At 37.9% G+C, this 21984-nt stretch overlaps 1 protein-coding gene across 1 annotated transcript in view; it reads left to right on the top strand.

The window, feature by feature from the left end:
- The first annotated feature begins 1156 nt into the window (after positions 1–1156).
- Positions 1157–21984, top strand: part of MEDAG (mesenteric estrogen dependent adipogenesis) — a 32113-nt gene continuing 11285 nt past the window's right edge. The window contains exons 1-2 of the mRNA XM_051986507.1: positions 1157–1848; positions 21290–21399. Coding sequence (XP_051842467.1) covers positions 1535–1848; positions 21290–21399 — 424 coding nt within the window. The 5' untranslated portion in view covers positions 1157–1534. The remainder of the gene's footprint in view (positions 1849–21289; positions 21400–21984) is intronic.

Genomic DNA, 21984 nt, shown 5'->3' with positions numbered 1-21984 from the left:
CCTTGAGGACAGGGATCCTTTCATGTCAGTGACTAATTAGCACAGTGCCTGGTACATTGTAAATACTTTTCAAATAACTTTTTATCCATCTTCCCCAGTGCCTAGGCATTTAATAAACATTTATTGAACAACTTCCGTAGCAGCAAAATTGTTAGTGAGGGGCTTAGGAATAGTAAAGGCTTTTGCCATTGACATTTCAGACAAACTGGTTTGTTTGAGGTTGGTGACTCAGAGCATTCCTTTCTTATCTCCTTGCTATGCCTAGAATGCATGACTTTTCCCCCTTCTACAATTCTTTCGAGACCGGTTTTCCTTCAAGTTCGATTCAAACGCCACTTTCTACAAGTGGCTTAGCCTGATCTTTATATCACAATCTCCCTCCCCTCACTCCATGCCATTTCAAGTACTTTGTATAATAATCTTCAGTTTTAGGCATATATGTTGTTTTTTTTCAAGAGAATCTAAGTTTCTTGAGGGCAGACTCTGTTTCCTATTTGTCTTTCTTTATATCCTCAGAGGTTGTACAAAGCCTGACATCCTCAATCTTTGTTGAATGAATGAAAGGATGACTTGTGATGTGTATGTGTGAAAGCCAGTTACTTGTTTCACTGAAAGAAACTTCCCCAGATGAAGAGCTGAATCTGGGTCGGGGTGTGAACATGAAGCCAGGACCCAGGAGAAAAGGAGGAGCGAATGGAAAACAAATTTTTGGGCCAGAATTGAACAGTCTTGGCTCTCAGCAAGGAGAAAAGGCAGAAATCCGGTTGGGACTGAATGAAGTAAGCGAACTTTGGCTAAGGTTGCAGAGGGAAGCGGGAAAGAGAACACGTAGTGGCAAGCATTGCACCAATCATCCTTATGGGGAGGGGGGTGGTTTCTTGGGCTCTGGCCAGCTGGAAAGAGTCTGCCTGCTCCCGCCCGCGGATGTCCAGATGCCTGAGCTCTGCTGCATGGGACCCGGGGGAGGCTTCGGCTCCTGAAGCCAGGGGTGGGGCCCCAAAGTCTAGGGATGCTAAGCTGCGGACAGGGCTAGATGAATAACCCTTGGCTGAGAGCACGTAGTGCGAAGGCAGCTTGTGCCAAGTCATAAGACCATGATAACTTAAATCACAACATTTAGGGTCCGGCCTGTGGACTGGGCGGGGGCAAGGGGGCCGAGCTTAACAGGGATAAAAGGACATCGTTAAGCCTCGGTCTCCTTTTTCCCCTCCTAACTGGGCAGTTGTTTTGCGAGGTGAGGGCCGGTCTGAGGGGGAGGAGGCAGGCAGCATCCCAGCAGCGGCCAGGGAGGCAGTCCAGGAGTGGCTAAGCAGATAGCCAAGGGACAGAGAAGACAGATTAATACACTAAAGCCAAAACTCCAGGAATTGAGAACTCACCCATTTCAAATCAGGGGCAGGGAGAAAAGGGAGGAGAGAGAGGGTAAGAATTAGAGAGCAAAAGGGTGAACTGCTGGACTTCTCATCCCGCTGGGGCTTTGGGTCTGCTTCAGGGCTTTTAGGTACGCCCAGGGGCTCGGGGTGAAAAGCAAGCAATGGCCGTGGCAGGGTGTGTGCAGCCGGCCGACTGGAGCGGGGTAGAAGAGGACCCCCAGCCGGCCCGGCCCAGCCTGACCTCCATCTCTTCTGGGGAGCTGCGGAGCTTGTGGACCTGTGACTGTGAGCTGGCCCTGCTGCCCCTGCAGCAACTTCTGCACATGCAGCCGAGCTTCTTCCAGCTGCTGGGAGACCAGCTCCTGGTCCTGGGGCCTAGGCCTCAGGAGGCTCCACGTGGGGGCTTCAACGTTTTCTGCGACGGATTCGTGCGCTTGGACGGACGTCTCTACAGAGTCAGCAACTACTTAAAAAGGTGGGTGACCTAGGCTCGCGGCGGGCCTGCATCCCATCTCCTCTCCCCCAGAATGCTGAACTCTCCCGTGCTCCCCGCTCTACTCTCCCTTCTCAGTTACCCGAGGCTGAGCTACCCCTACCTTCCTGAAGCTTCCCCATTAGCAGCTTCCAAATTTGATGATTTCTTGCTTTGCCCAGCAGCGGCTGTGCACCAATTTTCTCCCAATAAAATTTCCTGTATTTTGCATTGCATTTTCTCAGGTGCAGCAAAGTCTGTCGGGAAAGCACTAATTCTAAGGTCTGGAAAATTGGGTAGGTTATGTGATCTTGCACGGGGTCTCCTCATCCAAATCGCTGAACAAATAGACTCCTTCGGACTAGATCTTGAACTATGTTTGTTGTAATCTAGAAGAGTGAGTTCCTTTGGGGGAAGTAGAGGCAGTTGAGAAATGTTTTTCCTCCACTTTAGGACTGGGGGACACTCCAGAAATCTGAAGGCCCAGAATTTGGCCTAAGGGGAGAAGTGATCGATTTTGATTCTGTAAACTAAAGGCTTTCACGGGTACCATAAAGAAAGTGGACTTCTGCTTCCACTCTGAAGTGCTAGTTATTAGAGCTTCCACAGAGATATATGCTGTATATAGTAAACTCAAACTTTCTCCCTACACTAGAAATTTACAATTTAAACAAACGATCAAGGATCGGCAAAGAGAGGAGCCAGTTGGACAGATTCCTGAGTAAATAGTGATCAGTGAATAAAATGAATTATAATTGTTCAGAACTAAGGAGGTAGTAGACAAAGAGCTCTTCTCTAAGACAGAAAGAGCTCTGTTCTAGTCCTTACTTTTGACAAATACTGGCTGTGTGATCTTGGATAAGTCACTTAATCTCTATTCTATGTAATTCTCTAAGTTACAGTTTCGTGGGTCACATGACTGAATATGGGGGTTGCAAAGTTATGATTTATCACCAATAAATGTTTGATTTTTATACCTGTTTAATATACTAATTCATATACCCAGGGTCCTGAGTGGAAAAAGTTTTAAGAAGCCTTTTGCTAAGATGCAGAGAAGCTGCTGAATAGCATTTCCTCTAGGGGAGGATGAGACCTAGTGAAATATAAGGTTGTCTTTGTCCCTGTTAAAAGAAATAGCGGTATGGATGGTCAGTAAACTGTAGAATGAAAAATAAACTGCTCAAGTAGTGTGGCAGAATAGAATGGTGAAAGAAATCCATTTCAATTAAACAATAATTTATTGAATGCCTACTATGTACCAAACATGGAGGAGACAAAGATTTGAAGGAATTAGTTCCTGTTCTGAAAAGGCTTAAATTCTATTGATGGAAAGAAACTACATGTACAATAAGATAAATAAGTGCAAAATGTAAACAGAATTGTGTACAGAATAATTAGTGGGAGGACAAAATTTTGACATCAGAAAAGTTCTCTTTTAGGGAATGGCTTTGGCTGGGTCTTGAAGAGGGTGGGATGGGGTTGGGACTTAATAAGGAAGAGTTCAGGAGGCAGAACATTCCAGATGTGAGAGGGAAAGAGAGGGCAGAGTGTATTAACATCAAAGTTTCTTCTACTTAGGAAACTCATTTTTATTGAAAAGGAAAGATTCTAAATGATGAAAGAGAGTATGCTTGGTGAGCTGAGAAGAGGAGAGCATCCTAAGCATAAGCAACTAAGAAAGAAAATTCAAGAGTAATATGAAGGGGATGCTGAGTTAATTTGCCTCCATGCAATGAAAATGGATCATGTTGAAATTCTGACTTGGAAATAGTGAAATTGCTTCTTTCAGAAATAAGTGTCTAGAACAGACCCAGGATGTGCATAAACTTTAGTTAGCCCTGCTATAATCTTAGAGGTTGTGTGACCACCTCACACTAACATGAGGCATTCTTACAGAAAGAAATGAATGATTGTGTTTGCTCATCTTACTAGATAAATGTTTCTTAATACATAAACATTTTTTTTATCACTGGTTTATCTCTTAGGTGATGATTAGTGCTTGCAAAGAGCTATGCATGTTTTCTCTGAAGAACATGCAATGTTAGTCTTTTAAAATGAATTCTTTATCCTTCTCCAATATTTGTTGTTTTGTTTGACTGCTGGTAAATTTTGCTTTTCAAAATTTTTCTTTCTATATCTGTATCCATATACAAAGCACAACATGTTCTTCCTTCTCTCCATATTCCTCTTCCCTCTTCCTATCCTCCAATCTCCTTCTTCTCTTTCTTCCTCCTCCTCCCCCTGCTGCTCTTTCTTTTTCTTCTTCCCTTAGTCCTTTTCTTTCTTTCCCCTCTTCACTCCTCTTTTTTTCCCTCTTATTTCTCTTCCCATCACTCTCTTCTTCTTCTTCCTCCTCTTCCACGAATGTAGATCAGCATCTGGTCTATACTTTACTATCTTAGAGCAGAATTTTTAAGGCTTATTCATGTCATGAGCCCTTTTGGCAGTGTGGCAAGACTTAAGTATCCCTTCTTGGAATCATACTTTTAAAGTATAAAATGAAATTGGGTTACAAAGGAAATCAATTATATTGAAATATAGAGCCAGATGCTAAAATTTCCAAGTTGATAAATGCCTGAAATCTATCTACAAACTTCTTAGAATGGGATTCATGGACTTCAGATTAAGAACTTCTAGAGTTACTGAAGGTCCCATGGCCAGCTGTACCAGAGATGGTATTTGAACAGAATTCTTCCAAATTCTTCCAAAAGCTGGCTGTCTAGCTACTACACCACACTAATTCCAAAATAGGATCCACAGAGGTGGGTAATTGGCCCAGTTAGTTTGATTTTAGGGCTGGAACTAGAATCCAAGTCTTTTGGACTTAGTCCCATGTTCTCTTGGCAGTATCCAGGACCATGTAGCTTTAGGGTATTCCTTGGCCAATGCCACAGACGACATCACCATTTAGTCTTGCTTTCTGAAATCTAAAAATATAGATATGGAATTTCTTTGGCTGGGGCAGCTGTTGTAAAATCTGCCCCAAATATGGACAGTAAAATAAATAATAAAATAGTAAAAAAGTTTTTTCCAACTGTTACAACTCTATACAGAGAGGTAAAGTTATGAGGAGAGAGAGAAATAGAAAGTCACACAGCGAGCTACATAGAGAGACAGACAAAGAGAGAGACAGACAGAACAAAGTAGAGAGAAACAGAGATAGGTAAGGGACATTCAAAATGGTCAGAGTGGTGGTGAAAGTGGTGGAGTGTGTATTTGTGTATGTATGTGTGTGTGTGTGTGTGTGTGTGTGTGTGTGTGTGTGAGTGTATGCATAGGACACAAGTAAAACAAAAAGGGTAGAATGGTCATACAATAAGGAGTTGGAAAATGTTCTTTCAAATCCTCCTCCGGCATGCAGTTAATTTCCAAATCTTACTAACTCTGCTTCTGTAGCCTCTGTCATACTTGTCCCCTTCTTTCTCTTTAAACAGCTATTATGCTCATCAGGCTTTCATCATGCGGACTATTGCAATTGCAACCTAATTGGTTTTCTTACTTATTAAGTCTCCCCTTTCCAATACATCTTTCACATAGTTGATAAAAGTAATCCTCCTAAAAAACACAAGTTTAATTATGCCATTCCCTAGCTCAAGAAGCTTCAGAGACTACCTATTCTCTTTAGGAAAAATACAGATTTTTCTTTTTTTGGAATTTAAAACCTTCCATGATTTGGCTTTGTTCTATGTATCTTTCTAGACATATTTTTCCTGCTTCATGCATGCAGTGGTCTAGCCAAACTGTTCACATTTCTGTTCTCCAAACTCAGCATTCTATCTCCTACTTTTGTATAGATTTGCAGAGGCTGGTATATATTTTGTATTTACCTCTTAGAATTCTTGCTTCCTACGAGATTCAGCTCTGGATGGAACTCATCCAGAAAATTTTTTCCAATCCCTGTAGCTCAAAGGTGCTTAACCTGGGATCCAGGGATAGATTTCAAGGAGCCCATGAATTTAGATGGAAAAAAGTTATATCTTTATTTTCACTAACCTCTAACAGAAATTGCACATTTCTTTCAATTATTAATGTAGGCAGCAAATATTTTTCTGAGAAGGAGTCCATGGGTTTCACCAAACTTCCAAGAGGAGTTCAAACCACACATACAAAAGCTAAGAACCCTTGCTCTCTTCCTTCTCAAATTGTATTGTGATTACATATCTGTATACCTCTTACATCCTCCAGTAGAATGTAAGTGTCTTTAGGGCGGCAATTGTATTGTTTTTCATTTTGTTTTGTATGTGAAGCACCTGGCACTGTATCCTGAACATAATGGTTGCTTAATGTTTGGTGACTGAATCAAACTTACTAAAGCTTGGTTTAAAAATGATATGAATACAATATTAAGTATTATTATTTCATTTAAAGCTGTCTGGGGTGTTGAAAGAGGACCTGTGTGTCCTTTGCATTTACTTTGCTCTGTATTTATTTATATATTTTTCTTATTGTTCCTGCTATATTGGAAATTCCTAGAAGTCAGCGACCACCAAGGTGCCAAGTACAGCCTTACTGATTATATGTTTAATGAATGAATTTATGAATGAATAAAATGAATGGGTATGATAATTGCTCAAATGACTGGTAAAGACCTTTAGGTTATGATGATATGAAAGGAAAAAGACAGGGAGGAAAATATGTTGTGGATATAGAATTGATAAAATCCGACAATAATTGGATAATGGGAGAGGATAATTTGAGACTGGAAAAATGATGGTCCTGAATAGAGGAAAATTAGGAAGACAAAATTTAACAGGAAAGAGAGTGAGTTCTGTTTGGGGTACATTGATTTTTTTCCCTCTCATTTTATTTTTTCTTAATTACATGTAATTTTTTAAACATTTGTTTTTCTAAAAATTTGAGTTCCAAATTCTTTCCCTCACTTATCCCTCCTTGAGAAGGTAAGCAATTTGATATAGATGTATATATATATGTATACATATATACATATATATATGCATTCATGCAAAGCATACTTATCATGAAAGAAAACCCAAATTAAAAAAACCCTCAAGAAAAAAGAAGAAAGTTAAAAAAGTATGCTTAGATATGCATTCAGACTCCATTAATTTTTCCTCTGGAGATGGATAACATTTTTTTTAGCATAAGTCCTTTGCAATTATCTTGAATGTATTCCTGAGAATAATTAAGTCATTTATAGTATACTATTGCTCTTTTTGTACCCAAGGTTCTCCTAGTTCTTCTCACTTCACTTGGGTGTATTGATTTTAATATACCTACAGGACATGCAGTTTGAGATGCCCAATTGTTAATTAGAAATATAAAATTGGATCTCAGAAAGGAATTCGGAATAGAGTTATACATGTGCTAGAAGTGATAGTTAAATTCATAGGAACTAATGAGGTTGTCAAGAGAGAACTTAGGAGAAGATCCAGAACATATTCTTAGGGTATACCCACATGTTGGAGACAAGACCTGGATACGATCTAGCAAAAGAGCTTCTAAAGAGTGACCTAACAGTTAGAAAGAAAATTGGGAGACATCAGCATCATGAAATCCTAGAGAGGAAAAGGTAGCCAATAGTGTCAGAGGTTACAGAGTAGGTCTACAGGAAGATAAGGAATAAGAAGATGATTTTTGACAATTAAGAGATCATTGATAACCTGGGATAGGTCAGTTTCAGTTGAGGGGTGATGACAGAATCCAGAATTCAAGGGGCTTGAATGAAATGAGAAATGAGAAGAAAAGAAGCAGAAGAAACTAATGTAGATAGTTTTTTCTAGGCATTTGATCATGAAAAGAAAGAGCTGAAGCACAGAAGCTTCAGAGGATAGTAAGGTTAAGTTAGTTTGTTATTGTTGTTTAGTTTTTAAAGGTTAGGGAAGACTTGTAGGCAGTACTGAGAGAACTGGAAGAGGGAGATTGAAAATTATAGGGAGGTGGGGATAGACTGTCAGAAGAGAGAGGAAGCTAATGAGATCGAGGACATAAGTAGAGAGGTGGTCTTAGTGAGAAAATGGACCATGTTTTCACCAGAGACTGGCACATTGGAGAAGATGGAGCATATTATCAAACTGTTTTGAGATATAGACTAGAAGAGATGAGGGAATTCATGATAAATGGTTTCAATTTACTCAGAAAAGTATAAGGCAAGGTCCTTTGCAGGGAGGGAAGAGAATGGAGTTTCAATATAGAACATATCATCATAGATTTAGAGCCATAAGGCACTATATAATTCAACCACTTCATTTTACAAATGAGGAAACTAAGATCTGGGAATGTCAAGCTGAAAGTCTATAGGTAATAGTGTTCAAAGCAAGATTTGAGTCTTCTTAGCTCCTTCGAGTTCAAAATCACAGTCCTGATGCTGCTACAATAAGGCAATTGGGCAGTCCATTAGCAAAGAATAAAAAAAAATTGCCTTGCTGCAGTGAGGACTTGGTTGAAACTAAGTACCATGACTTTGTAAGAGCCCAGGTCATCAGAGCTGTAAGACTTCCTGTAGTTCAACAGCATGTGAATAAAAAGGCTTGTTGTGGTTTGGTAAGGAATGAGTGCTGACAGCTCTATGGGACAAGGGATTTGAGAATAGAGAACAGTATATAACTGAACTATAGGATCAAGTTCAGGAAGAGAGGAAAATAAAACCAGAACAGAAGCAGTCGCCCAAGAGAGCAGAAACAAGGGATGGGGAAGTCATGGTCAGGATTAGAAATAGACTGAGGGAGGAGTGAGGTACAAGGGAAGATGAAATGGTAGGAGGTTATGGTCAGATAAAGAAATGTGAGTTAATAATATCATTCATTATTGTTTTAGAAGGACCTAAAAACACTGCACAAGGATAATAATTCCCTTTTTTTTTTTTTTTTGGTAGCTTCTTTCTAGGGTATTATAGATAGAATGTTAGAGTAGAGAGATCTATATTTGAGTTCTGCTTCTAATACTAGTTATGCAAATCTGGGTAAATTACTTAAGCCTCAGTTTCTTTATCTATAAAATGGGGATATTAATAGCTCCTCTCCTGCAGAGTTGGTGTGAGATAATATATATAAAATACTTTGCAAATCTCAAAATTCTGTATGAATATGAACTATGATTCTTAACTTCTCAGAGTCATATGGAGTACCCAGTAGCTTTTATTTCTCTGGATTATTTTAGAAATGTCACAGAGCTGGAAAGGTACAGCTTTGAGGAGGTGACCTTGTTAAGTATTCTTTATTTGTTGAAATTATAATGAGACTCTCCTGTTTAATTCATCTGTATCTTTTAATCACTGCCTTGCCCCAGTGTTTTGTGTAGCTATGACAAGATGAAGCAGGAACTCATAGAAAGCAGGAAAGGGGAGGATATTCCCATTTTTTTCATTCTCTACATATTACCTATGTCGCCAGCACATTTTGTTTAGATCCCTAAAAAGCACAGGCATATTTGGTCAATGTAACATAGTGCTTTTAACAGAGATGGTAGGGTTGAGTACTTTTTTTGGAAGAAAGCTGATAATTAGAGGAATGAATCTTGGTGTGCTTATTTAGCAACTTAAAGTACTGAGGCGGATATCATTTTTACATTCCTTGTGCCTTGTCGTTTTGGTGTACAAAGTATATTCTCTGTAATGGAGGCAGTCACTGAGTACATCTGAACCCACCGATTGCTAGATCAGGAGTGATTTAATCGATTGTATTTGCATTACTTTTTTACGAGGTGCCAATTTTAAAATTCACTCAAAGGAGTTTAACCTAACTGTTGTGGTAAAAATGATCTGAGGGATCTATTGATTAGGTATAGCTGCCAATCTCTGAATCAACACAGAGATAGTTATCTGCAGATTTCATTTACACTCAGAGTCAGGCTCATCTATTAAAAAGAAAAAAATAAGACAGCCTAGAGCATCAACTTCTACAACTTTATATAGAAGGGGAATGTGTAAGTACCACGGAAAAGCAGAATTTTATAGCAGGAAAGATAAGGGTATATATGTCTGGAAGCAAGTAAAAGAGAAGGGGAAGAAAAGGATACTCATCCACTGCCACTGGTCAAACTTGTAGTTTCTTTTTTAGCCTTCAATGAAGGCAATGTGACCTTTGAACTTCCCTGACTTCCCTGAGCAATGCCTGGAAATTCAAAACAGACCTTGGGGCAGTGTTCTTTCATTATTGTAATGATGGGAAAAAGTCAGAGTCAGAATTTTCTTCCCATCACAGTTTTTCTCTTATCTTAGTGCAGTTAGAGACCTGAGCCACAGACAGAAATTCTCTTGTTGCTTTGGGAACCAAAAAAGAATTACCTGCTGTTTAGAATAGGATATGTATTTGGAGTGACAATCCATAATAGCATTGTTCTCTCAGTAAATCTTGAACAGATACTGTAGAGGACCTTAGCTATTGGGGAACTCTGAGAAAAGTAAACTTGAAGCAAACATACTTACAATAGGGTGTTAACTCAGTGGGATTGATGAGATAATGGTTCTCTAGTTCACACATATTTAGTGTGCTGTGATGATATAATCATACTGAGGTATTTAAGGGCTGAGAAGACTGGAGATCCCATTTTTGACCATCCTCCTGGTGGCTCTCCTGCTTCCTGTACTCCTCCACTAAGATCAAGGCTGGTCCTGAGATCCTCCACAGAGCTAGTCCGGACACTACATTTTGGTGTCCAAACAGGGACTTCCAGAAGTACATGACAAGATACCTTAGAAAGACAAGGAACTGGGCCCAGAGTTGAATGGGTCTTTGTTAGTGAGCTGGCTAGTCTTTGAGAGATAGTATGGTCCTTTTAATGACCCCAAGTTATGTCCTTCATTTGTATCATTAAAATTCTTTTAGAGAGTCTGTGTTTTTGTGAGTCATATAATAATGCAATTCCTAAAGAATTCGTATTGTATGTTGCACAGAGGGCAATGGAGAGACACATGTTGGACATTAGTAGGGCAGTGTCATATATTGCTAACAGAGATTTGCTGAAGAGAAATGATATAAAAGCTGCCAAAGAGCATCCCTGTTTCAATGTTCTCCCTGCCCCAATTTCCTTGGTTCTAAACTATCCTGAATTCTGGCTTCTGATCTCATCATTCAACTGGAACTGCCTTCTCCAAAATTACAAGTAGTCTCTTAATTCTCATATCTAATGGTCTTTTCTCAGTTTTTATGTTTCTCTAATTTTATAGCATTTGATAGTGTTATACACCTTTTCTTCATGATTTTTTTTCACCTTTCCGGATTTTCAAGACACTCTTCTCTCTTACTTCTCTTCTAACTGCTTTTTCTCAGTGCCTTTTGCTGGATCTTCATCTTATACCTAGGAACTGTACTTGTTCTCTAAGTTTCTCTCCTACTCCCTCTTTTTTCCTCTTTATATTCTCTCACTTATTTACCTCATCAGCTTCCATGGGTTCAATTCTTTTTTCTACGATGATAGTTCCCAGACTTATCTATTTATCCAGTCCTAGTTTCTCTCCTCAGTACCAGTTCTGTTTTTATAGGTCCTTGTTGAAGGCTTAGAACTTACTATCCTTGAGACATTTCAAACTCCTTGTCTTTTCCCCCAAATACTCCCCTTTTCAAAATTTTCTGTTATTCCTACTGAGGGCACCACTATCTTTCCAATCCCTCAGCATCACAACCAAGATTTTATCTTCAATCCTTACTATCCCTTACCCCACATACCCATAATTTGCCAAACTTTATCATTTCTATCTCCAGGACGTTTCTCTCCAGTCACATAGCCACTAACTTAGATCACCTCTCACCTGAGCCATGGCCTTCTAGTTAGACTTCCTGTCTCAAGTTTCTGCTTACTTCACATTATCCTAAAGACATGTTCAAAGTGATTTTCTTAAAATATAGGTCTAATTATGCCCTCTATTCAGTGAAGCCTTTTGCTTTCATGATCAAATATAAATTTCTCTATTTGGTATTTAAAGCTGTGTCCTTCATATTTTTCAATTATCTTAACATGTTATTTCCCTCTTCTCACTCTGTGGAAGACTGAAACTTGCTGATCCTCTTTAATGATGGCTATCCTCTATTCCTGGATTTCTCTCCTTCCTCACCTGTCTCAGAAACCTTAACTTCCCTCAAGAATCAGCTCAGACACTATCTTGTGTAGCAGGACTTGCTTGGGTACCTAGACTACTGCTGTCTTTTCTTCTGTAGTTACATTTCATTTACTCTATAAGTATCTTTTATTTGCTTATTTTTGTACATGTCCCATCAGTTAGAATGTAAGCTTCTTAAAGGCAGGGTCTATTTTTGCTTTTTGCATCTCCAATGCCTAACACAGTGCCTGATACATTATAAGTTCTTTTTTGGAGAGAGGGGGGATTCCCATTTTCTTTTCTTTTTTTATTAAAGCTTTTTATTTTCCAAACATATGCATGGATAATTTTTCAATATTGACTCCTGCAAAACCTTGTGACATTGAAAATTCTTAATAAACAGTTTTTTATTAGTTGATTATAATTGATTATAATGATTATTAACTGGTTATCTGTAACACTGAATGTTATTAGCCATTTTAATGAAATTACAGATCCATTGAAGTCAGGTTTTAATAAAAATTTGGATTATTCTCTCAAATTTAAGAGAGAAGTTGTATCTGATTCTTTGTGATGCCTTTTGAGGTTTTGGCAAAGATGGAGTGGTTTGCTATTTCCTTCTCCAGCTCATTCTTCTAGATGAGGAAATTAATACCTAATATAATAAATGACACATAGTAGGTATTTAATAAATGTTTCTTGCTATCATCTTTGGACTTAAGTAAAGTGTAGAGAATTACAACCCAGAAGTACTTTTGGACCAAGTTAAAAGCTGCTTAAGAAGAGACATTTTAATGGATTCTTCTATCTTTGGCTCTTTGCTTTTATCACTAATGATAGCTTTAGCAAATATAATAAATATTAAATACATGGAAGCAATATTTGCATTCTTAATTCAGAAATAGTGGCTGATTAAAGATTAAAGAATTAGACCATAATGTAGTCAATCAATGCACATTTAAAATAACCTAAAGCATATAAATGCAGGAAGCCTAGATTGCTACAAGACTTATTTCTTTGTTCTGGTCTTCATTAATGACTTTTTTCTTAAAGGTCAAATTTCGTTATAATGAACTCTAAGGGACTGCTTACATCTTTTTGTTTCATTTTCATTTTATTGTGCTGAAAATTGCTATTGTGTAGAATTCAGAAGTCTTGTACTAAAGAGATTTTTGTTGAATTTGATCATATGTAGGTACTTGGGTGGGGCATCTGTTTAGTAGGGATTATGCAAAGTACTTGGAGTAAACTGTGATCCTCAGTTCTATTAATTAGAATTTTCCATTAATCGATCCAATAACAAGGACATTTTCACTAAGACCCTGAAAGATCCTGAAATGTTTTCTGGGTCATCAAAAACAACAACAACAACAACAACAACAACAACAACAACAACAACAACAACCATCATTTGTATTCTTTGAAAAAAAAACTTTCTATTAACCAGACTATTTGATTAACTGAGAATACCTCATTCTCTCTCAGCTATGCCAGGAGAAAGATGAAATTCTATTTTCCATTGAATTGCATTCTCAAATAGGGGAAGCATACCTTGGTATACATTAAAATAAATTCTGATTAAGAAGCATTCCACAAAAATACTAGAGGGAAATGGATATTCTCCCAGCTTCTGATAATTTCTTTATTGAGATTTACCATGTTTTATTCAGCAGAGTAGGTTCAATTTTATCTTTTTTCTTCTCAGCTGTATTCTCATTACAGGGGTTTCTTCTTTCCTCCTAGGCACACTAGTAAAAATCACAGGTGGGGGAATAAAACTACAAATACACAGTATCAGGTTCTTGATGTATATCATGGGTTCATGAGGCCTGAGAATCTAACTGTTTATGCATGACATTGGAGAAAATGCATTCAAAGTTTCTACCAACCAACTTACAGACTTTTGGGAATACAGGAGCTTTATAAGTTACAGATTTCTTTTATTTCAAAGGTCTGATAGAGTAGAAATCAGGGTGTGTTTGAATATAACTTAAGGGTTAAATTTAAATCCACACCAAATAATGTGAAAATCAAGAACATATTAATGGAATAGTATTCCAAAAAATGAAAGGGATATTTTTAAACCAAACTAGAAAATTGAGTGGTAGCAGGGGCAACCCAGTTCTGACATGGGGACTGGTTTTTCTTGGCTCCATTGACCCATAAGTCTGTCCATGAGAGTTGTGTGACCTATGAACTATAGGCTCCCCATATAGGGAAATTATCTCTTCAAACAAAAGCTCAAAGCTATGATTTTCATGTCAAATCTATAAAAGCAGCCAATGAGAGAAATATCATTCCAAGGTTTCTCTGCCTGTGTTTACATGTGAGGAACACACTGGCTGCCTCACGGCCAACGAGAGCCAGTGTTGTTGGCCATAACCAGCCTGATCCTTGTAGCCATATGCACTGCAGTTGGATCAGCCATATGGGGAACTTCAGTGGGTGTTGGCCAACCATGTCCATGAATGTGCAGGGGAACAGTCTGTTTGGTTCTATGTAGACATGGCTTACTTAGGGAATCACATCCAGAATAAAAGCTATAGCCCTCTGTATAGTCTATAGAGGGAACTGTGAGGTAGAAGATAAAGCTAAGGATTTGGGAGTCAGGAAGAGCTGAGTGTGAATCCTGAATCACTTACTTACTAGTAGTGTGAGTCTGGGCAAGTCACTGAACTTCTCTCAAGTTCAGTTTCCTCATCTGTAAAATATTAATAACTGCACCTTATCTTAAAGGTTTGTTGTGAGTATTAAATGAGAAAATATATGTAAAGTGCTATACAAAACTTGAGCTATATCAATGATAACCATTATTATATAAGCAGTCCATTTTTGGCTCTGAACTGTTCAATATATTTATCAATGACTTGGATTAGTGAATGAATGAATAAAACTTTAATAAGCGCTAACTATGTGTCTAAGTGCTGAGAATCCAAATATAAAGAGGGAGATAATCCTTATCTTGAAAGTATTTAAATTCTAATATGAGAAAGCAGCATATGTACATAGGGGTAGGGAGGTGGGGAATTGATCTGGGAAGGATATTTTGATCTGGGGAGTTGAAATGGTTAGTTGATGTATATTTTAGAATTAGTGCTATACTGATTTGATGAATGAAGACAAATGGCATTGTTATCCAATTTAAAGGTGACAGAAAAGCTATCACAAACACAGATCTGTCCCATGGAATAGCATTCATTGTTTTCCTGAAAACATGAAAAAAGTTGGACATTGTAGCAGAACAGATCCAGTTGGAAGGGAACCCGCTAAGTACGAATACTAAAACCTATAGGATGTAGGGCGGAACGGGACAGGAAAGGTCCAGTGATTTCAGCTTGAGGAATTTTAATGGGGTTTGGTTAGCAAAGTTATTGTGCAGTGATGTTGGTTTTATGGGAGAAGGTGGACAAGAGTCTCACAGGATAGATAGCTTAAGTTGATGAGATCACAGATCTAATTCACGGATAAAAAGATGGTGAGTTAAGGCAATTTGTATGTCTATAAATTGGATAACAAATATTAACTTAAACAGTAGTCCTTATTCTTGGTCAGTCATTTTTCAGGCATGGCTGACTCCTTATGATCCAATTTGTAGTCTTCTTAGCAGATGCACTGAAAGGGTTTGCCATTTCCTTCTTCAGCTCATTTTACAGATGGAGAAATGGACGCAAACAAGGTTAAGTGACTTGCCCAGGATCACACAGTTACTAAGTATGAAGCCAGATTTAAACTCAGGAAGATAATCAGTCTTCTCCAGTGCAGGCTCAGCTAGCTGTCCCCAGCTTTTCCCTAGACATTCTTTTTTTTTTTTTTTCTTCCCCAGAATGGACCAGCTGGCAAGCTTTACTTATTTCAGATAAATTGTACCAGATAGAATCTGCTTCTGTAGATTCCCCCTATCTTTGCTTGCTGTACTCTAGTATACACTTCCCTGGGTATTAGAGTGACCTGCTCATGAGAATCTTTATAATGTTATGGGGGTGACTCTAGATAAATATCAGCCCCATCCCCCAGGCTCTTCTAGTTCAGAACTCGCATATCTCAGTTGTCTTCCTCTAAATAGCTGGATTCTCATACCTATCACCCTCTCTATAGCCTGGCAGCTTTCCTACTTCCTTGGCACCCTTAAATAATCCCTGACTAACTTCAATCTATCCCCACCCCATTCCCCTCAGCATTCAGTTGGGATGAGAGGTGTGCTTATGGGAATAGCTGCAATTATACCTCTCTTTTCCATTCCTGTAACAGTCCATTAAAAAAAAAAAAAACTAAGAATCAAGATTTTATAAGAACTTAACAGATTGATATTATGGACTCAGATGAATAGAATTACATGCAGAAGGGATACTTCTTCAACTAGATTAAGACCCAATTGTACAAAACAAGATGGGGAAACATCTGGATTAATGAGCACTTTATGTGAAACATGCATTTGTGTGCATATACACACACACACCCCTCTCATTCCCCACATGCTAATGCACATACCCCCTCAAATCTCTCACATCTCCAGACCTGCATTTCTACAAACCCTCCTCCCTTCTCCCACACAATCTGCCATCACCACTACCATCAAAACTATTTACAGGTGGCTAGAAACTGGAAAGTGAATGGATGCCCATCAATTGGAGAATGGTTGGGTACATTGTGGTATATGAATGTTATGGAATATTATTGTTCTGTAAGAAATGACCAGCAGGAGGATTTCAGAAAGGCCTGGAGAGACTTACATGAACTGATGCTAAGTGAAATGAGCAGAACCAGGAGATCATTATACGCTTCAACAACGATATTGTATGAGGATGTATTCTGATGGAAGTGGATTTCTTTGACAAAGAGAAGATCTAATTCCGTTTCAATTGATCAATGATGGACAGAAGCAGCTACACCCAAAGAAAGAACACTGGGAAATGAATATAAACTGCTTGCATTTTTGTTTTTCTTCCCGGGTTATTTTTACCTTCTGAATCCAATTCTCCCTGTGCAACAAGAGAACTGTTTGGTTCTGCAAACATATATTGTATCTAGGATATACTACAACATATTTAACATATATAGGACTGCTTGCCATCTAGGGGAGAAGGTGGAGGGAGGGAGGGGAAAAATCGGAACAGAAGTGAGTGCAAGGGATGATGTTGTAAAAAATTATCCTGGCATGGATTCTGTCAATAAAAAGTTATTATAAAATAAAAAAAAAGTAAAAAGAGATGAAAAAAAAGCTATTTACAGGTTTTAGTTGACTAGGACTTAATATATGACTCCAAATGGTTATATGGCTGCTAGGAAAATGAATGCAATCTTAGGCTGTATTAAGAGATTTATAATTCTCAGACCAAGGAAGAAGCATTTATTCCCCATTTCCTCTGTGCTTAGCATGTGCTTAGCATACAAATACTATCTCATTTGATCCTCACAATCCTGGGAGGTAAGTGTTATTATTATCCCCACCTTACAGTTGAGAAAACTGAGGCAAACAGAGTTTTAATGACTTGCCCAGGATCATACACCGTGTGTGTCTAAGGCTAAATTTTAGTAAACTCCATTGGCTTCCTGTGACCTTAGGCTCAAATTTTATTTGAGCTTCTTCTATTTAAGAGTTAAAGTTCTGTACATTCTCATTCCTATTTATATTCTGCCAAATTCATATACTCTGTGGTCCAGCTGAATTGGCCTTGCTGTTCCTTAGGAACAACATTCTGTCTTCCTTTCTACCCTTTTGCACAGGCTGTATCTTACACCTGCATTCCCTCCTCACTGCGTTTTCCTCCACGTTCAGCTGTAGCTCCAGCTCCTACACATAGCATTTCCTGATCTCCTCCTCCTCCCCCCAACTGTTACTACTTCCTCCCTTCTTCAATTACCTTGTATTTATTCTGAAATATGTACCTATTTTTCCCCCTATAAAATAAAGGTATTAGATGAAAGACGTTCATATTTTTTCCTCGTACCTAGCATAGTGCCTGACACATTGTGGGTGTTTAATAAATGTTTGTTAATTGATTGACTATATGATCTACAGTATTTTGCACTGGAGTATTTATCTTGTCTGTGTGGAGTAAAGTGTTCAGTTCAGGTGTGTCATTTTAAGAGCGATGTTGACTATGTGACTTTGCACAAAACATTTATCCTCCCTGTGCTTCAATTTCTTCCTATTTAAAATGAGAGACAAGATGATCACTAAGGTCCTTTTCAACTCTAGAGTAAATCTTATGAGTCTTGGCCAGACTATAAATGATGTCATTTGAGGAATAGTGAAAGGGATTGGGAATATTTAGCTTGATGACATAAGGTGAGTCATAATTGCCTTTAAATATTTGAAGGATAGGGGCAGGTAGATGGTGCAGTGGATAGAGCACTAACCCTGAAGTCAGGAGTCTCTGAGTTCAAATACTTCCTAGCTCTGTGACCCTGGGCAAGTCACTTAATCCCAATTGCCTCAGCAGAATAATAATAATACTTGAACGGTTGCCAAAAAGAACATAGATTAGACTGCAGGGAAAGAATCTTCTCTGAGGCAGCTTATTAGTGCAATGGACCATGTATTGGATTTGAGTCAGGAAGACCTAAATTCAAATCCTTCCTCAGATGTTTACTTTGGGCAAGTCAATTAATCTCAGTTTCAGTTTCTATAAAATTCTATTAAAAAGTTTCTATAAAATAAAGATAATAAAAATGTGTTATTATGAGCATAAAATGAGATAATTATATGTAAAACACTATAAATCTTAAAACACTGTAGCTAGTTAACTTTTTTTTTCATTAAAAATCAGTTAGAAGACTTTATCAGGTGGCAAATGTCTTAAATGATGGAAATTAGATGAACCAAATAAACATTTCAGATTTTTTCCCATGATGCATAGGTTCAAAAGCAAAGCAAACCACACAAACAGAAGATGTCAATGACAGATTTACACAGAATTTGAGGTTTGAATGGAGTTGTAGTGACTATCTTTCCCAGCCCCTTCCTGAATGAAGTCTGCTATTACATATTCTTTATTTTTGTCCAAAATACTTTTTTAAAATGTAAAACAAATACAATTCTCTAAAAAAGGTTGCATTTTTGCTATTTTATGAAAAAAGTTAAATATGATATAAACATAATTTAATAAAATTTTTAAGGGCAGATAGGTAATTCAGTGGAAAGAATATAGAATCTAGTGTCAGGAAGACTTATCTTCTTGAATTTAAATCTCCCCTAAGCACTTTCTAGCTGTATTATCCTTAGTCATTTAACCCCATTTGCCTCAGTTTTTTCATCTGTAAAATGAGCTTGAGAGGGACATGACAAACCACTCTAGTATTTTTGCCAAGAAAACTGCAAATGGGGTCACAAAGAGCCACATGTTACTGAAAAGCAACTGAAGAACAAAAATGAATTTGCTATTTGGCTCCACTTGTGTTGTATTCAGCTTTGATTGATCCTCTAGGCAAATATCTGCCCTCTGAGATCACAGGCATTTTTTGCTTCAAGTCTTATGTCAAAATGTTGATTCACAGCAGGCCCCTCATATTGTATAACACTCAGCTTGAACTATAGAACCGAGTATAACTGTATTCATTGAGCTGGGTGTAATTGTATTATTACAAGCCTTCTATTGGAGGTCAAGGAAAATAAAAAAGGGTTATTACACAAAATCCCAGAAAAAAAAACGCAACCATTTTATTTAATTGTAGGTCTATAGTCACTGATATCCATTTTGTGTTTTTTAGGCAAGTTTACAAAAGCTTCACCCTGAAAGATATAAAAATCTTCTGCATATGGCCTGAGGTCTGAAAGTTTTCCATCACTGGAGGAAGCTTAGTCTCTGTATATCCAGAAGGAAGAAGTAGGAGAGTCAACAGTCAGTCAGTAAGCATTTATTCAGGGCTTATCATGTGCCAGGCACAGAGCTAAATCCTGGGGAACACAAAAAAATGGGCAAAAACTTAGTCACTCCCCATAAGATACTTATATGCTCATGGGGAAAGAGAGGGAAGACAACAATCAAATTCAGAAAAGCCTGGAAAGATTTACATGAACTGATGCTAAGTGATGTGAGCAGAACCAGGAGAACATTATACATACTAATAGCAAGATTATGTGATGATCAACTATGATACTTAACTCTACTCAGCAATACATTGATCCAAGACAGTTCCAATAAATTTGGGATGGTAAATGCCATCAAGATGTAGATAGAGAACTATGGAGACTGAATGTGAATGAAGCATTTTCACTTTTTTTGTTGTTGTTTATTTACTTTTGCTTTCTCTAGTTTTTTTCCCCTTTCTGATTTTTCTTTCACAACATGACTTATGGAAATATGTTAAAATGATTGTACATGTCTAAATTATATCAGATTTCTTGTTGTTTTGGGGAGGGAAGAGGTAAGGGGAAGAGGGGGAATTCAAAATTTTACAAAAATGAATGTTGGAAACTATCTTTACATATAATAGGAAAAAATATAATACTGTTGAGGGAAAAAAGATATGCAGTGAAAATGATAGATAATTTCAAAAAGAAGGCCAGAAAGGGGGATAGGTAAGAGGGGAGGAACCATACCTACAAAGATCTCTTGGAGAAAGTGGGATATCATCTGTCTTGAAGGAAGCTAGAAGGTGGAGATGAGGAGAGAGAACATTACCCTTTCCATGTAGGGTGTTCGAGTATCTTGTTTGAGGAACAAGGAGATAGCTGCTGGATTATTAGAGGACATGGAAGAGGGTAATATGTAAAAAAAAGACTAGAAAATTAGGAAGGAGCCAAATTATGAAGTGCTTGAAAAGCTAAACAGAGACTTTTTATATTTGATCCTGGAAGAAATAGTAAGCCATAGGAGGTAATTGAGTAAGAGGGACATTGTCAGACTTGGGCTAAGGTTGGTCACCTTGGCAGCTGAGTGGAGGACTAGTAGGTGGAAGTTAGATGGATAGAAATATTTGACCTCTGTATAAAGGAAAATATTCTCAAAATTAGAGCTGGCTGAAAATAAAATGGTCATTGTTTTCCTCCCTGTGAATCTGGAGGGCTACGTGTTGGAGATATCGTAGAAAGATAGGAGGATCCCAGTAGTGGAAGAGATGATCTCAAAGGTCATTCAGTTATTATACAAGCATTTACTAAACAGTTCCTATGTGCCAGCTTTGGGGATATAAAGAAAGATGAAAACAGCAAGGTTCCTTCCAGCTCTAAGATTCTAGGACTTAATGAACTTTTTTTTAATCCTTAAGTAATATTTCCATTTCTTAGAGAGTGCCACCCTTTATTAGAAATTACAGTAAGTCTTTCCATTTCTCTTTTTTTTTTTCCAGGGGTGAAGGAGACAAAAGGAAAGATTTCTTTTCCCTAATTAAATTTATTGTCTTATTTTCAGCACTTTCAAGTCAAGTTACTAGTCTGCCTTTCATTCAGTGTCAAATGACAAGAAGTGTTTTATTTAAAATAATTTTTGCTTTTTTATTTTAAAATAGGTATGTGGAACTGACCAACTATTGTGATTACAAAGACTACCGGGAAACTATATTGAGCAGACCAATGCTGTTCTTCATTAACGTCCGAACAGAAGGAGATTCCTCAAAAGGTGGGTTGGAGAATTAGACCATGATGCTTTCTTTTGCTGTGCTTTATCCTTAACTTGGATTCTGTCCCTCTGGGCCACTGGCCACAGTAGCCAGGTGGGAGATCCGCAGATTCTGGGGCTTGCCCCAAGCTTGACATTGGCACATTTATGGTTTACATCATTGCCTAGAGATCATGACAGATGTCCAGGAGTTGGGATTTATTATAGTCATAAGGAAGATTCAGCCTAAGAGGAAAGCAAAAGGGCTCTTTGAAGGTAAAACATCACAGGCAAAGCACACCAACAATTGACAGCCAACTTAATTAGAATCCCAACATGAAAATCTTTCTGCTTTTTCTTCATCAGTTAGTATACCTCTCAGAGTTATTTGGTGTAAGTATAATATAGGATCAAAGGTAAAGATTTGGGAGAAGGGAATCAAGAGTTTATCTAAGCCAGCCCTGTAATTTTTACAGATGAGGAAACCAAGGTCCAGATAAGTTGTATTGTTATTGAGTTAATTAGTTTTATTTGTGACCCCATTTGGGATTTTCTAGACAAAGATACTAGTTTGCCATTTCCTTTTCCAGCTTATTTTATAGATAA

This window comes from Antechinus flavipes, chromosome 3, assembly GCF_016432865.1.
Source record: "Antechinus flavipes isolate AdamAnt ecotype Samford, QLD, Australia chromosome 3, AdamAnt_v2, whole genome shotgun sequence".
NCBI classification, from domain to species: domain Eukaryota; kingdom Metazoa; phylum Chordata; class Mammalia; order Dasyuromorphia; family Dasyuridae; genus Antechinus; species Antechinus flavipes.
This window is presented reverse-complemented; position numbering and strand designations above follow the sequence as displayed.